At 41.5% G+C, this 17,664-nt stretch overlaps 1 protein-coding gene across 1 annotated transcript in view; it reads left to right on the forward strand.

Annotated features, from left to right (window-relative positions):
• LIMCH1 (LIM and calponin homology domains 1) overlaps positions 1-17,664 on the forward strand; it is a 359,519-nt gene that overhangs the window by 124,912 nt on the left and 216,943 nt on the right. Inside the window, 1 exon segment of the mRNA XM_021101157.1 lies at positions 15,351-15,421. Coding sequence (XP_020956816.1) covers positions 15,351-15,421 — 71 coding nt within the window.

Raw genomic sequence — 17,664 nt, forward strand, 5'->3', positions numbered from 1 at the left:
ATTATTAGATGGCGGTATATTTCTGTTACATGTGCATGAAAAACCTTTTACAAGTGGTATTTTCTTACTATAAAGCCTTTTCTGAGTTAAACCAAATGGAAAACAAAGAGAAAACAAAGGGGTTGCACCGCTCTAGAGATGAGGTCAACCTATATATCCCCAGTCCCTCCTTAAAATCTGTTTTGTTTGTTTGTTTGTTCTTTTAGCTTTTTTAGCACTGCATGTATAGCATATGGAAGTTCCCAGGCTAGGGGTTGAATCAGAGCTGCAGCTGCCAGCCTACACCACAGCCACAGCAACATCAGATCTGAGCTGCATCTGCGACCTACATCACAGCTCAGGGCTACAGTGGATCCTTAACCAGCCTACACCACAGCCACAGCAACATGGGATCCTTAACCCAATGAGTGCGGCTGGGGATCGAATCCACATCCTCATGGATACTAGTCAGGTTCATAACCTGCTGAGCCACAAGGAACTCCAAAATCTTTTAAATCATAAAATATAACACAACTAGGGAAAACCACATAAATTTGTAGTTTAGTTAATTATTTGAGGTGAACAGTTTTAGAATCACAGTCTCAGGAAGTAGATCCAAGGAGTTCCCGTTATGGAGCAGTGAAAACGAATCCAACTAGGAGCCATGAGGTTGCGGGTTCGATCCCTGGCCTTGCTCAGTGGGTTAAGGATCTGGCGTTGCCGTGAGCTGTGGTGTACATCGCAGACGTGGCTCAGATCTGGCATTGCTGTGGCTGTGGCGTAGGCCGGCAGCAACAGCTCCGATTAGACCCCTAGCCTGGGAACCTCCATACGCTGCAGGTGTGGCACTAAAAAGACAAAAAGACAAAAAAAAAAAAAAAAAAAAAGAAGTAGATCCAATTCAAGAAGTACAATTTTGTCATCCTGGAAGCCCATCCTGGGCTCCCCCCATTGATAATTCCTTCTCTCCTTTTAAAAGTCACTCTTCTCATTTTATGTTGACTACTTCCTTGCTCTTCTTCATAGTTTGACTTGCTCAAGTCATACCAATTTTTAAAAGGACAGAATGGAGTTCCCTGGTGGCTCGGTAGGTTAAGGATTGGGCATTGTCACTGCTGTGGTGCAGTTTCCATCCCTGGCCCAGAAACTTCTGCATGCCATGGATGCAGCCAAAAATAAAATAATAAAATAAAATAAAATAAAATAAAATAAAATAAAAGGACAGGCTGTTTAAATCATGATCATCCTATCTGTACAATGACCACTTCTCATGTTTTATTTTCTCTTAGTAATCTAAAAACTTGTATGGGCGTATTCTAGTAGTTTTCTAACTAGGCTTTGATGTGTTTTAAAATTCCAAGTACTGGTGAAATACAAGAGTTTTGTGGTTACTTTGGATTCTTAGCTAAAAATGATTCAGTTAGTAGAATATCAAATGGTGAAATCGATCAGTTCTTCAGACAGCCCTATAACTGTCATAGGACTGTGTGTCCTTGGCAGATCCTCTAGTTCCCGTTCTTTGCCCCAAACCAGGAAGCCAAGGGGCTTGGCCTGCCTTCCTTCCCATTCTCAGTGCTAACGTCATGTCGATTTGATGGCTGACAAAAGCCATTTCGGTGTATTGAGCAGGTGAGAGAGTGGGTTGAGTATACATGAAATGACCGATAGTGAACTGTCATCAGTGACATCAAATATGAACAAGTGCTTCTAGAAACAGCGAGGAGGCACCGGACAGGTTTTTGACCTCAGTACATTCCCTGGACTGCTGAATCGTTCTCAGACAGCATTTTATTATGAATATTTTGCAACATAAGAGGGAGGGAGGGGAGGAGGCAGGGAGAGGGAGACTTTTCCCTGGACTGCTGAATGCTCCAGACAGCATTTTATTATGAATATTTTGCAACATGAGAGGGAGGGAGGGGAGGAGGCAGGGAGAGGGAGAAAGGGAAAGAGAAAGGTCAGGGAAGAAGGGAGGAAGGAAGACAGGCAGGCTAGTTGGTCCAAATAGGTCATATGCCCTCCAACGAGTTTCAATAAGTGTTAATATTTTCTATATTTACCTCTTAGGTACATGTAGGCACACATAACCCTATTTTTTCAACCTTTTCAAAATAAATTACCAGTATCGGGTCCTTTCCCTCTAAATACTTTGCTGCACATCTCCGAGATATAAGAACATTCTTCTGCATGACCACTGTGCCACTGTCGCTCTTAATAACGCAAAGTCATGCTCTGATTTTTTTTTTTTTTTTTTTTTTTTTTTTTCTGTCTTTTGTCTTTTTGTCTTTTGTTGTTGTTGCTATTTCTTGGGCCGCTCCCTCGGCATATGGAGGTTCCCAGGCCAGGGGTCCAATCGGAGCTGTAGCCACCGGCCTACGCCAGAGCCACAGCAACGCGGGATCCGAGCCGCATCTACGACCTACATCACAACTCACAGCAACACCGGATTGTTAACCCACTGAGCAAGGGCAGGGACCGAACCCGCAACCTCATGGTTCCTAGTCGGATTCGTTAACCACTGCGCCACGACGGGAACTCCGCTCTGATATTTTGTATATATTCAGCTTTCCCCAATCGTGCCCAAAACATCACCTATAAATCTTCTCTTAAACCAGGATTTCATTAAGGCACACACCATGCAATTTGTTGTCGTGTCTCTGAAGTCTCTTAAAGAAAAGTCTCCCCTTTTCTTTACAGCACTGGCTTTTTGAAGGCCAATTTTCTTATAAAATGTGTCATTTTTTGGATTTGCCCAATTGTTTCCTCATGGCCTCATTTCATCCAGACAGTGTGTAGAGGAGCATATGACATCGTGAGATTTTGTACGCAGCACCCACTGGCCCAGATCCATCTGTGAAGCAGCAGATGAGCTTCAACGATGCTTTCTCTTGAGCAATAGTTTTGAACGACAATTGCAACCACCTGATTTAGACACTGCAGGGTGGATTTTTTCCTCTCCTTAGAAGCTTGAGAAAAAATAGAACTTCCAGTCAGTCATAAATATATTATTAAATGGTTTCCACTCATGATTCTAACCTCAAACTACCTTGGAAAGTGGGCTTCTACAACCTTCTTTTAAAGCTGATGGATCAGGAGTTCCCCTTGGGGCTCATTGGGCTAAGAATCTGACGTAGTCTCTGTGAGGATGCAGGTTTGATCCCTGGCCTCACTCAGTGGGTTAAGAATCTGGTGTTGCCACAGGCTGGAGCCTAGGTTGCAAATGTGGCTTGGATCTGGCATTGCTGTGGCTGTGGTGTAGGCTGGCAGCTGCAGTTCTGGTTTGACCCCTAGCTTGGGAATTTCCATATGCTGCGGGTGTGGCCCTAAGAAGAAAAATAGTAATAATAACAAAAAAATAAAGATGATGGGTCAGGCTCAGAGAAATGAAGCCACTGGGCCAGTGTCATGTAGCTCCTAAGTGCCAAACTGAAATTTGGACCCAGATTTGCCTAATTCAGAAGTTTTGTATTTCACTGTGCTGAGCACCAGGTGACAGTTCTGTATACTATTCATCAAAATTAGCCATGAACTGAAGTATTTAAGGGGTGACATGATCCACAGGTAAAAATAACACCATGGCTGAAGCCTGTCTCTGCTCCTGGGGATGGAGGCAACACACACGTAGCCCAGAAGTTCTCCACTAGCCCAGTTTCTTTCCAGAAAATGGGCTACCAAAGAACTTTTTTGTTTCTTTTCCTTTGCTCTCAAATCCATTGTGCACACTTTAGGTTGTGTTAAAGCTCATGAGTGTTATTTGTGTTTCTTTGCAGTCTCTCTTCTGTCTCTTTGGAAGGTAAGAACAGCCTGAGGATGTGCAAACATACTTACTGCTAAACCTGATCGCATGTTTCTGGACAGACCCATTTTCTGTCTAGTGCATACAATGGCTGGATCCAAGGATGCAGTGCTTCCACGGTGCTTTGGAGCATTTCTCATACTCTTTTTTTTTTTTTCCTGGTCATTTTTGGCTGCCCTGAGGCATATGGAGTTCCTGGGATAAGGATCAGAGCCACAGTTGCGACCTAAGCTTCAGCTGCAGCAATGCTGGATCCCTAACCCACTGTGCCAGCGTGGGTGATTGAACCCACTCCCCCAACGTGCCGCTGATCCCATTGTGCCACAGCAGGAGCTCGATTTCTTGTATACTTAATTGGATTTTTTTTTTGTGTGTGTGGAGTCTGTCAATCTGTGGCCATAAACAGCTCCTTCTGGTTTTCTGATGACATGATGAAAATGTAAATGAATTCTGCAGATTGCATCTTATTATCCTCAACAGTAAGCACTCAGAGATAGTGCTGGAGAGGATCGTGGTCTGATAATGTTGATTAAATCACCACATGCCTGGGCTTCTGTGTTGTTTCATTGCCAATCCAAAGTGAAGAGCTATGGTTATTAAGAGAGGGTAGTGATGGAATTGTCATAAGAATAGGTGCCTTTGGAAGGTGGTAGGTGGGACTGTGAAAGCCTGGCCTGGGTAGAGGGAGGCCTGGCTCCAGTCTCATCCTAATTGATGGCTGGCTTATGGCCTTGCGTGAGTCACTTAATTTGCAGGACATTATTTTTTTCTCATCTGTAAAATGAAGAGGTGGTATCTATAACTTGGACTTATTCCCGTGTAGTGAGAAGAGAATGGGAGGGATCTATAAAAAGATTTCTGGGTGCATGTGAGAGATGCTTGCGGGGGGCCAGAGAGGAAGCAGAGTGACCACAAAGAGGGCTGGTGCCTTTCCTCGCTGAGCAGTGATGGAGGCTTGGACTAGAGTGGTGGTGTAGAGGCAGAGTGAAAGGACAGGTCTACAGAGCATTTTTGGAGAGAGGAACATAGATAGCTCTTCTCGATGGTCTGAATGTGTTTTTATGTTGTTGGCAATGGGAGGTGGTGGTGCCATGCATTGATATGGAGAAGACCAGAGGTAGAACAGGTTGGGTAGAGGATGGATGTTACAATCTTGATTTTGTGATGGGGTTTTGCTTTTGACGAGTGTGAAATACCTATTAGGTATCCAAGTGGAGATGTGGAGTGAGAAATTGGATGTTTGATTCTGGATGTTGGGGGGCGGGATGAAGGGTCAATGCCACATATAAAGATGTGTGAGTTATTGTTTGTAGGATGTTTAAAGACAAGATAGTGGGAGTTCCCATCATGGCTCAGTGGTTAATGAATCCGACTAGGAACCATGAGGTTGCAGGTTCGATCCCTGGCCTTGCTCAGTGGGTTAAAGATGTGGCATTGCCATGAGCTGTGGTGTGGTTTACAAACGTGGCTCGGATCCCGCGTTGCTGTGGCTGTGGTGTAGGCTGGCAGCTACAGCTCTGATTGGACCCCTAGCCTGGGAACCTCCATATGCCGCAGAAGCAGCCCTAGAAATGGCAAAATGACCAAAAAAAAAAAAAAGATAGTGTAACTCATAAAAATGAACGAATTATTATATGTGAGATACGTATAGACCTGGGACTACCCAGGCAAGAGGGGTGACTAAAGAGAGAACAAAGGAAGCAGAGCAAGAAGAAAAAGAGCCAAGTTTTACACTTAGGAACTGCATGGGCTAGAATTACTGACGGCGACGGAGAAAGGAGAATTTATTAAGTGAGGTAGAAGGAAAACCAGGAGTGTCTGGTCATGGGGAGGCACGTGATCTAAAAGCTCTCAAAGGGAAGCAGTTAACTATCAAGCTGCTGAGACCTTGATCCAGATCAGATGAGACAGGGTCTATTGGGTCAGACAATACGGCGATATTACGATTCAAGAGGAGAACCAGTAAATCGTGGCATCATTTAAGATCAGGGAGAAAAGAGCTGCAAAGAGTACTGGAAAGAGAGAAAGCAAGAATGAGGTCTGTGACAATTCTAGTACTGTTGCCAGTATTAACAGTGAAATTTTGTTTTGTATTGTTTTTGTTTTTTATTTTATTTTTTCTTTATTAAAATAGAGTTGATTGACAATGTAGTCCCGATTTCTGCTGCACAACAAAATGACCCAGTCATCTATATATATACATTCCCTTTCTTATATTATCTTCTATCACAGTCCAGCCCAATGAATTGTGTTTTAAAAGCTCCCTCGGGGTTGTTCTGTGGACAATCGTGATAGCTAACAGTAGGCTATAAAATTAGGCAGGTGTCTGATGTAGGTATTACGGTTATCCCCATTTATAGATGGGGAGGCTCAGAGAGGTTCAGTGAGCTATCCAAGGTCACACAGCAAGAGAAGCTGGTAGAGAACCCCAGCCCTCTGGTTCCAGTCTGCACTCCTAACCTCTATACCACCTGGCCTCTCATGCACAGGGTAATGGTGACCAACTGCAGCTCTGACGCCAGTGCTCTTAATCACCAAAGCATCTTGCTCCAGAGCCTGTGGAAAACTGAGGCCCGTAGAGGTCAAGGTCCTCCCAAGGACACTCAACTTGACCCTGATCCCTTGCTATCCCTCCTACCCCTCTGTTGCCTCCTTTTTTTTTTTTTTTTTTGCTTTTTTTCAGTTTTCTTTTTTATTTATTTTTATTTTTTAAATTCCCTTTATATGACAGTGACATTTTTTGAGCTCTTTCTATGGGTCAGCAGGTGCCGTGGGAAGGGTTTGACACATACTAGGTCATTTACTCTCATGCCATTCACTTACTCTTCCTGCATTTAGAGTAGGTACAAGTATCACATTGTAAGTAGGGAAGCTGAGAGTTGGTAGAAGTTTACTAACTTGCTTATGATTTAACTTGTGCTGGTGGATCGCAGAGTAACTTGCAAGTCTTAACCCTTTGAGAAATTTCAGTGAATTAAAAGAGGCCAGGGAGCTGAGCTATGATAATAAGAGTAATGGGTACAGGATACTGATCTAGGGGGTTTGGACTGTGAAAGGAAAGAGAAAAGCAGGGTAATGGTTGAAGGGGCTGAACGGAATTAGAGCTTTTAGGAAAAAGAAGGAAATCATTATGCTGTCAGCAGAGAGATGAAGGATGCTGTGGACCGAGGGGTAAGTTGAGATAAAGGTAGCACCTGGGGCTGGGAAAGGATGCAACTCAGAGCCTTGATAGAAGAAAGAGAAAGTGTACTTCTTTCTTCTGAGCTGGCAGGAAAAGATGAAAATGTGTGTGTTGATATGTTATATAAGGTGTTGTGTGGGGGGCTAAGGGTTGTTGTCCTAAAGGAAAGTCTGACCAGATGGGCTTGATCTCACTGTGATTCCAAAAGCAAGGTCCTTGGCTATAAGATGGGGTTGGAAGTATCCATGAGGAAGTCCTTCTGGGACTGTCCCTTTAGGAGTAGGGCATTCGTGGGAAATGGGGAGAACGATTGCCCAAGACCTTTCTCTTGTCCCACCTTCTGGGATGTCTCTGTTGTTTCAGGTTCAAGTACAAATAGTTCTGACTTCACACGTCCTTTACCACATGGGCTGTGCCTACTGTGGCACCTTAGCTCCTGCTACCCCCCTCCACCTTAACACCCCCCCCCCCGCTGTTCTCAGCTCTTAGGACTTGCCACCTTTTCTCAGATAAACCTGGGTTACAGGTCTTTGTGTCTGCCTGGGGTGTCCTACTTCATCTCCTTCCTTTGAGGGGTCCTGTCTTCTCCTTTAGGACCAATTCAAATGTTAGCCCCTCAAAGGCTTACCTTGATTATCTCAGGCAGAGAGAGTTCATTTCTTTGCTTAGATGCTGCTCAGAGACACATCGATGTAGGAGCGTGTACTCTGTAGTCATACAGAGGTTAAATCCTGGCTCTGCTATTTACTTGGGCTCTGCTGTTGTGTCCTTAGGCAAGTTATTTAACCTCTCTGTGTCTAGGTTTCCTTGACTTTTTTTTTTTTTTTAATTTTTTTGGTCTTTTTTTCTTTTTAGGGGCGCACCCCTGGCACATGGAGGTTCCCAGGCTAGGGGTCTAATCAAAGCTACAGTTGCCTGCCTATACCACAGCCACAGTAATACCAGATCCGAGCCTCGTCTGCAAGCTACACCCCAGCTCACGGCAGTGCCAGATCTTTAACCCACTCAGCGAGTCCAGGGATCGAACCCTCAACCTCATAGTTCCTAGTCGGATTCGTTTCTACTTCACCACGACGGGAACTCCGGTTTCCTTGACTTTAAAATGGAAACAATAATACGCAGACCCACCTTATAGGGCTGTTATGAGGATTAAATAAATTAATCTGTGGCAAACATTTAGAACAGAGAGAACATATGGAAATTACTGTATGGATGGGAACGACTATCTTTCAGCTGTTTCTTTAGTTGTGCAATTTGTGTTGATTGCTTGAACCATACTTCTCCTCCAACACCAGCTCCTGTTTTGAAGTGTTTTATCTGTCCCCCTGGATTGTAGATTCTTCCTTGGGAGGGTCCAGATCTTGTTATTTTGATCTCACTCATGCTTTTTTAACACTGCCTGGCCCGAAGTAGGTATGATTGTTGGTTGATTGCTAACTTTTGCTTAGATGAGTATGATTTGAGATGGTTTACGAAGTGTTTCCATAGAATCTTGGCTTGATTTTTTTCTAGCAACCTCATTAAGGAGACAGAAATAGCGGTGGATTTATTTCTCAAATGTGGTGAATGATAAGAGCAGTTCTGTTCTGCTTTGTTTTACAATTCAGATGTCAAAAGAAAGATTCTTTTTGTTAAATAAGGCAGATATAATCAGAAGAGAAGTGAGCATGATGAGCTGCAAATAATCTTCTGTAGTAAATTAGAGATAGTTGATAGGAGAAAATCAAACCTTCTAAAAAGTGCACCTATTTTTGTACAACAATTTAGAGAAAATGTCCATGTCTTTCGCAAGTTAAGTCAAAATTAGTAAATTTTGTATTGTTTTTTTCAATTGCTTGAATGCAAGGACCATGATTTTGCCAGCCAATAAAATCTCTTCTTAAAGTCTTTAAAAACAAGTTTCCAACGTTTATTTCAAATTCTCTTCAGAGCTGCAATTTATTAGTGGACTGCAGTTTGCCCACCAGATTGCTTTCAAAAAACAACTGAAGATTAGTGAAAATATTTCTGAAATACAATTCGTATCAAGGGTAATAATCAGGCTGTGAGACGGATTCTTGGCAGTGGTTGACTGTTCATGACAATTTCTTAATAGCGATGGTAACAAAGTAATTAACGAAATGTGGCATTATGATATACAACATGTTACATTATAAACACATCGTAAAAACATTGCCATAAAATTGTGTGGTTTTCTTTATTAGACTTTTTCTTAAAAAGTCCTTCATATTTCAGTGATTTGAATGGTTTAGATCAGTGCCATTGACATGGACAAACTCAGAGGCATAATGACCTTTTAATTCTATGGGACGGAAATTGAATACCAATGAATTTATTACTCAATAATTACTTGCATAAAATAGTGTGTTGATACAACATGATGTCCTCTTCTGCTTTGGGTTTGATTGCTAAGATAGATGAAAGCTTTTCCTTTAAAACCATTAAGGTTTTGGTAAATTATCCATTAATGGACTATTTTAATCTGAGACAGGGTGTCCCTCCAACAAATACTTTGGTTTGTAATGAAAGTGAATTAATCCTAAACCATACAGCAGAAAAAAATCTGGCATTGGGCTTTCCTAAAAGGCAGACAGGGCACAGTTGGTAATGTAATTGCCAACCATAAATGCTTCTGAGGAGCCCCATTGGGAGGGGTGTGTATTTAGTTTCATTGTGTCCACCCTTAAAATCATGGTGATGGTCAGTAGTTTTATCCATGCTCTCCTAGTAGGGCTTTCCTCCTTATTTGTTTTTATGTTGAATATCTGTAGAGAACTGTAGGAACTCTGGCTTTTCCCATAGTAAGATGGGGAAGTATTGAGGGGAGCAGTGTCATGATCTAACCTGACAGGGTACCCTGGCTGCTGTGTTGAGAATAGATGGAGGAGGCAAGGGTGGATGCAGTGAACCAGCTAAGAGGCTGTCACCTAAGTGTAAGATGATGATGGCTTAGAGTAAGGTGGTAGAATGGAGGAAGTAGGTGGATTCTGACAAAATTCTGAAGGGTGGATTTGTTGGTGGGTACCATTGGCTCTGAAAGATCAGGGTCAAGCATGACTAAGCTGAACAACTGCAAGGGTAAAGTTGCAAGGACTAATTGATCAGATGGGCGAGGACCAGCAAGGTGTGGAGAGCAGCCTTTGGAGGAGTGACAAAGTGCTTTTGACACTTCATGCTGCTCTTCTCCTGTTAGCCCCTGAATGCTCCTGAACTTGGGCTCTGTTCCCACCCACCCCACATCCCATACCTCTACCACAGAACCTCCTTAAGGGCTCTACTAATTTTTTCATCCTGTTCTGTGTCCTTGGAGAGTGATCACAAGCTGATGGCTTGGCCAGTGCCTTGTTTGGAAGGTTGCCAAGAGTCTTCTGTCATTTCCCCTGCTCATGGTCTGTTGGTAATGGTGGTTGATCCTTGGCAGCTATTTTGTGTGTTTTTTTTTTTTTTTTTTCCGGTAGGAATGGTTTATGCTGCTATGAAGGAATAGTAATTATCAGGCTTTGTAGTTAAAATATATAATGTGTAACATTGTAAATACGTCATAAAGATGTAGCTGAGAGGGGTTATTGAGACGGGTCATCCCAAATCCTGATTTCCAATGGAAGGTCCTCCTTTTCTGAGTCTGAACTGATGGCTTAGTTTAGTGTGCAAGGTAAGGGATTTGTAAAATTTACTTTGAGGCTTTCCTGTCATGGCACAGCAGAAACAAATCCGACTAGGAACCATGAGGTTGTGGGTTCGATCCCTGCTCTCGCTCGGTGGTTTAAGGATCCGTTGTAGCTGTGAGCTGTGGTGTAGACTGGCAGCTGTAGCTCTGATTAGACCCCTAGCCTGGGAATTTTCATATGCTGTGGGTTCAGCCTTAAAAAGCCAATATATATACATTTTACTTTGCACCAGAATCACATGGGGATCTTTTTTGAACACTTGCTCTAATTAAGTAGGTCTTGGGGAGGGTGGGAGGACAGAGTCTTCAATTCCAGGTGAAGATGCTATCGCCACCGCTGCTGCTGCTGCTGCTAGTGGTCTAAGGACCAGAATTTTCAGTAGCATAGTCCTTGCTGAATTTCTGGAGTCTATTCAGCTGTTGACCCTCCTAACAAAGGCACAAATGTCTCTATACTAGATAGTCTAGGCTTGAAAGAATGGATGACATTTGGACCAGTGGAAAGCCGTGTGAAAGCTATGCTGGGACCTAAAGGGTGCAGAAGGAGAAAGGAGAAGGAGGAGGAGGAACAGAGGCAGAAATGAACGCTTCCTCCAAATGCATGTTGCCTACTCTCACCTCCAGAATTAGGAGTCTAGGAACTTGAATTTAATCAGACTCATCCTGATTAGCAGACTGACTTTATTATTATTTGTTTTATTTTTTTTATTTAATTTTTTATTACTCAAATGAATTTATCACATCTGTAGTTGTATAATGATCATCACAATCCAGTTTCATAGGATTTCCATCCCACAACTCAAGCACATCCAGCAGTCTGACTTTAGACTATTCAATGGACTTGAAATTTTTTGGTGGCTATGCATCACATGCAAGATAATTCATGGGTCACCAACATTTTCTTATAATCTTAATGGTATGTTACCTTCTGTTATGGTCAGCATTTAGAGGTCTGCTTTCCTCCCCAGTCTGTGAGCTTTCTGCATGCAGTAGGCAGGTCTTATTCATATTTCTGTCTCCAGGCCCTGATCATCATTATCACTCAGTAAATGAGGAGGGACCTGGCTTAACTTAGCCAGAGGTTCTGTAATAAGTGTAGCTAAACTGTCTTGGGTTCTGGAGTTCCCATTGTGGCTCAGTGGAAACAAACCCCACTAGCATTCATCCCTGGCCTTGCTCAGTGGGTTAGGATCTAGTGATGCTGTGAGCTGTGGTGTAGGTTGCAGACATGGCTTGGATCTGGCGTTGCCGTGGCTGTGGTGTAGTCCGCAGCTACAGCTCCGGTTTGACCCCTAGCATGGGAACGTCCATATGCCACAGGTGTGGCCCTAAAAAGCAAAAATAAATAAATAAACTATCTTGGGTTCTCCATGTTAGCCCTATTTGCACTAGAATATAACACTTTTAACGAAAACTGTCAAGACCTGAAAAAATGTTTTTAAAATCTTCTAATCACTTCTTGGTGAATGGAAGTTAGTTTTTTAGAGAGTATTTGTCAGGTTTTGAGAGTCTAAATCAGGACTAATAGAGTTAGGAGAGAAAACGCTGTGGTGTTTAAAATCTGTGGTTAAATTTTTATCTTTATAAAGCCTTTCTTTAATTCCTTTGTGAATTTTTTAGTTTGGGAAAAAAGCTAGATATTTGCAAACTTTTTCTCTTTTTTTTTCTCACCTTCCCTCAAATAAGAATGAGAGGATATTAACAAGGACTTTTTTTGAGGCAGTGTATTATACTGGCGTGTGAACTGTCTTTCTAGTGGAAGTGGTAATGAGGATGTTTCATAATCGAACTTGAACTTTGATTTATAAGAGCTGGGACAGCTTCGTTTCCCTAGACTGCTCTCTTAAAACAAACAAACGAACAAAACTTGTTTGGTTTTTCTGATGATTAAAGTATTATGTATGAATTGGGGAAAGTTTTAGAAAGATAGGGAAATTTTTAAAGGAGAAAATGAAAGTCTGATTTCCATGATGAAGAGATAGGTATTGGCATATTTCCTTTGTCTCTGTCTCTGTCTGTCTCTCTGTGTCTCTGTCTGTCTCTCTCGCTCTGTCTCTGTCTGTCCGTCTGCCATTATATGTGTGTGTGTATCTCTATTATAATGTCTTCAGAAGGAAATGCTGCCCTCATAGAGTAAAGTGGGAAGTATACTTTCCTCTTCAGTGGACCGGAAGAGTTTGTATAGAAATGCATCACTTCATTCTTAAATATTTGCTCTAATTTACCGGGTAATCCTTCTGGGCCTGATATTTTCTTTTGGGAAGGTTATCTGCTTCTTTGTTGAGTGAACTTTGGTTGTTTGTGTCAAAGGATTTATTCATTTCATCTAAGTTAGTGAAATTAGTGGCACAAATTTATTTATAATATTCTCTTATAACAAAAGATTATCAATTTTATTAGTTAAAGGTTTCTATATTTCATTGATCTCAAATAATTAGCTTTTTATCTCATTGATTTTTTTTTCCTCCATTGGTTTTTGGTTTTCTATTAGATTTGAACTCATATAATTTTACCTTTTTCTACTTAATCTGAGTTTAATTTTCTTAAGTTGGGAGCAGAATTCATTGATTAGAGATCTTTTTTTTTTTTTTTTTTTCTGATATAGGTGTTTTGTGCTATGCATTTTCCCCAAATACTGCTTTAGTGTCTTTCCATACATTTTTTGGCCATTCCTGAAGCATGCAGGAGTTCCCGGGCCAGGGATTGAACCTGTGCTATAGTAGTGACTGGAGCCACAGCATGACAATGCCAGATCCTTAACTGGCTAGGCCTAGGGAACTCCATTTCCATACATTTTTATATTGCCATATTCTTTCACTGCAAAATACATTTTGATTTCTTTTGATTTCTTCTATCAATGGGTTGTTTAGAATTGCATTACTCAGTTTAAAATGTTGCGGGATTTTTTTCAGAGACATTTCTGTTGTTAATTTCTGATTTCATTCCATTGTGGTCAGATAACGTATTTTTTGTTGATTGAATTCTTTTAAGTTTGTGGGGACTTGTTTTCTAACCTAGAAATTGGTCTATTTCAAGAAATGTTCAGTGTGAACTTAAGAAAAATGTTTATTTTGTTGTATGGTGGAGTATTTTGGACTGTCAATCAAGTCAATTTGGTTGATAGGGTTGTTCAAGCCTTCTTTTATCCTTACTGACTTTTTCTCTGCTTATTCTATCAGTTATCAAAGAGAGATACTAAATCTCTGATTCTAGTGTTGAATTTATTTATTTCTCCTTGCAGATCTATCTGTTTTGGCTTTTGTGTCTTGAAAGTTTTGTTTGTGTATTTTTTTTTCTTTTCTTTTTTTTTTCTTTTTGTAGGACCGCACCCACAGCATACGGAGGTTCCCAGGCTAGGGGTGGAATCAGAGCTTCAGCTGCCAGCCACAGCCACAGCCACAGCAACGTGGGATCTGAGCTGCATCTGCGACCCACACCACACAGCTCACGGCAACACTGGATCCTTAACCCTCTGAGCACTGAGCTAGGCCAGGGATCGGACCTGTGTCTTCATGGATGCTAGTCTTAACCGCTGAGCCTGAGTCACTGCGGGAACTCCTGTGTTTTTTAATTAGGTGTAAAAATATTTAGAATTGTTATGCCTTCCTGATGACCTAAAACCTTTGTCATTATAAGATCACTTTCTCTGTCCCTGGTATTGTTCTTTGCTCTAGAAGTTAATATAACCACTTTAGCTTTCTTTTGATCGGTACTAGCATCCTATTCTTCTATTTTTAACGTATTCATGTCTTTATATTTAAAGCATATTTCTTGTAGGCATCACATAAATGGATCTTGCTTTTTTAATATAATCTGATGATTTCTGTCTTTTAGTTAGGGTGGTTTTATAGCATTTATATTTAATGCTCTGACTGATATGGTTAGGTTTAAGTCTATAATGTTTGCTTTCTATTTATTCCATCTATTCTTTATTCCCTTTGACTCCCCCCCCCTTTATTGTTAGAGTATTTTTTAATGATTTGATTTAATTTTCTTTCTTGGATCGTTAGCAATATTTAAAAATGTTGCGATTTTAGAGGCAGCTTAGAATTTATAGCATGCATATTTCCCTGGCATATGGTAGATACTCAATAAATATTTACTGAATGAACAAATTAATGCCCTGGCGCTGACACCAAAGGGCTGCTGAGAGCCAGAGGCATCAAGAAAGGCCATCAGTCCTGAGCTGTCAGACACAGCACAGTTTATTGTTTTCCCAGCTTTTATTTTCCTCTTTCACATCATGTTATTACGGCTATTGGCTTTATTCATGCTGTCTTGATGTCAGTCTCTTGAGGTTTGGGGGTCTGTGTCCTCCTCTCCTCTGCCCCCTTAATGTTTTAACAAATAGATACTTTATCCTTAGGTGGTACTTTCTGCAGGCTTTTTTGAAAGTGTGGGTTGGATCCTCAGAATGAAAGAGGCTGTGACCTTATCATGGCCAAACTCAAAAAGTAATATCCTTATCAGGAAGAACAGATATTTTTTAAAGGTAATAGATAGGGAAAAAAAGCTTCAAAGACATAGTCTAATTTTAAGATTAGCTGAACTAAGCAAAGCTACACACGAAAAGGAAATTCAGACCTAACAGATGTTCCCCATTCTTGAAATGCCACCACTTATTCAAGGCTCTTGAAGTAGCTTGGACAAAGAAAAAAAAAAAATCATTGAGCTTCCTTATTAAAAAAAGAAAAATTTATGGTCTGTTTTTCTTTTTTCTTTTCCAGCAAGTAACCGGCAGAAGTTTTGGTGATAAAGATTTTCGGACAGGGTTAGAAAATGGAATCCTTCTCTGCGAGTAAGTATAGCCTGTATTAAGTTGGTTTTATTTAAGAAAAATCACTAATGCTATTCAGTTTGTCTGCAGAATTTCCAGTGTTTTGTTTTGAATTTATTCATAGTTTGACTCTGAAATAAAAAAGTAATTACTGGGTGGAGTTCCCATCGTGGTGCAGTGGAAACAAATCCACCTAGGAACCCTGAGGTTGCCGGTTCGATCCCTGGCCTCACTCAGTGGGTTAAGGATCCAGCGTTACCATGAGCTGTGGTGTAGGTTGCAGATGAGGCTCAGATCTGGCGTTGCTGTAGCTGTGGCGTAGGCTGGCTGCTGTGGCTCCGATTCAACCCCTAGCCTGGGAACCTCCATATGCTGTGGGTTTGGTCCTAAAAAAAAAAAAAAATCATTGGGTTAGGCAGTAAATGTAAGCAATCTTGGTGTCAGTAGGGAGTGGTGGGGACTGTGGCAATTTCAAACCATGTAAAGAAGAAGTATCGGTAGCTGCTCCTCAGCTCCAGCAACTTTTCTGATGTAGGAATTTGGGTCCAAGTAATTGGAAGGATATGGACCAAATTGTGGTAGGAGTAGCAGCTTCCCCCCCTTATTCCTCCCCACCCCCTAAAAACACAGCGTGGGCCAAATGAAAGCAGTGCCTCTGTTTACTTACAACATCGTGACACATGCCAGGTAATGTTCCTCACTAAGCCCACTTCCCTAAGTTATTTTGCATATATTAAATCTGTGCTGTTGACAAAATAAGTGCAGTGTTCAGGTTTTAGTTTTGAACCTGAGCTTTGCCTCTAGAGTGCTCCCGTGATGATGGATTTGAGAGCTTTCGGGGAAGTGGTTTCAGACACAAAATAAGCTAGAGCCTTCACACTTGTAGATGGATAGACATAAACTTCAAATTAAGAGTCCAAATATTAAATTAATTTAATAGATTCTATAATTTTGATACCGATATTTGTTTCATCGAGTTAAAATGTACATGCATGAACCATGCAGCTCCTAAACATATAAGCTGTTGGATGTTGGAAACTGGGTACATGCATGTAACCTACACCCTGATCAGGATATAGGACAGAGGAGTTGCCATTGTGGCTCAGTGGAAACGAGTCTGACTAGCATCTATGAGGACTCGGGTTCGATCCCTGGCCTCACTCAGTGGGTTAAGGATCAGGTGGTGTTGTGAACTGTGGTGTAGGTCGCAGATGGGGCTTGGATCTGGCGTTGCTGTGGCTGTGGCATAGGCCACCAGCTGCAGCTCTGATTTGACCGCTAGCCTGGGAAGCTCCATATGCCTCATGTGTGGCCATAAAAAAAGATATAGGATAGAAATTTCCCTCATATCCCTTCCCAGTCAATTTCAATCATCAATAGAAAAGCGCCATTCTGATTCTATCACCATAGCATCTTTGTTGCCTTATCTTGGACTTCATGTAAATGGAATCACAAAGGATGCATTCTTATTCTGGGGACTTGCAGAATTTTCTTTGAGACCCACTGATGCAGCTGAAAGAACAGGGAGTTTAGAGCCTGAGAATTGGAGACTCAAGTCCTTTCTTCAACCCTTAAATCATTTAGCCTCTTCAAATCTCGTTTATTTCTCTTTAAAACGGTAATAAAACATTTATCACTCTTGCCTACTTCATACGTTCTTTGTGAATTTCAGCAGGATGATATGGATAAGATGCTTTTAAAAATTACATTTGCTCTACAAATGTTGATTATTATGCAGCCACTTTCAACACAGTTCATGTCAGCATTTGTTTTTCCTGCCCTCCACTGCCCTGCTTCTTCAAAGAAATTTTATAGCCCCGATGCTGTTTCTATACTTCCTTCCTGTGGCGTCTCTCCTCTTCTCATACCTTATTTTCCTCACCCCCTCTTTTCCCTTTATTAAATCTAAGTCAGAACTCATCTCTTAGGAAAACCATAATTAGTTTAGCATCTCATGGAGACAAGCTCAGACAGGCTCCAAACACTTGCCTCATGTTTAACACCTGCTTCTCCAGTGATTCTGGGCTGAGCCCTCTCCTGATGTTAGCAGACTAGCCAGAATCTGATCTAATTTATGTGCATCCTGTTCTCTTCAGTCTGTTGAAGTGGAATCTTTGGTACCAAGTCTTGTTTACCTAACATATGCCCCAAAGATTCTTACACGCATCCACCCCTCTGCTATATGATGAATCTGTCATGAAGTCCTAGCACCTGCCTGCCTGCCTTTGGGTTAGGTGGGCTCGTCTGAAGACAAGGCTCTGGAT

Source organism: Sus scrofa, chromosome 8 (genome assembly GCF_000003025.6).
Source record: "Sus scrofa isolate TJ Tabasco breed Duroc chromosome 8, Sscrofa11.1, whole genome shotgun sequence".
In the NCBI taxonomy this organism is placed as follows: Eukaryota; Metazoa; Chordata; class Mammalia; order Artiodactyla; family Suidae; genus Sus; species Sus scrofa.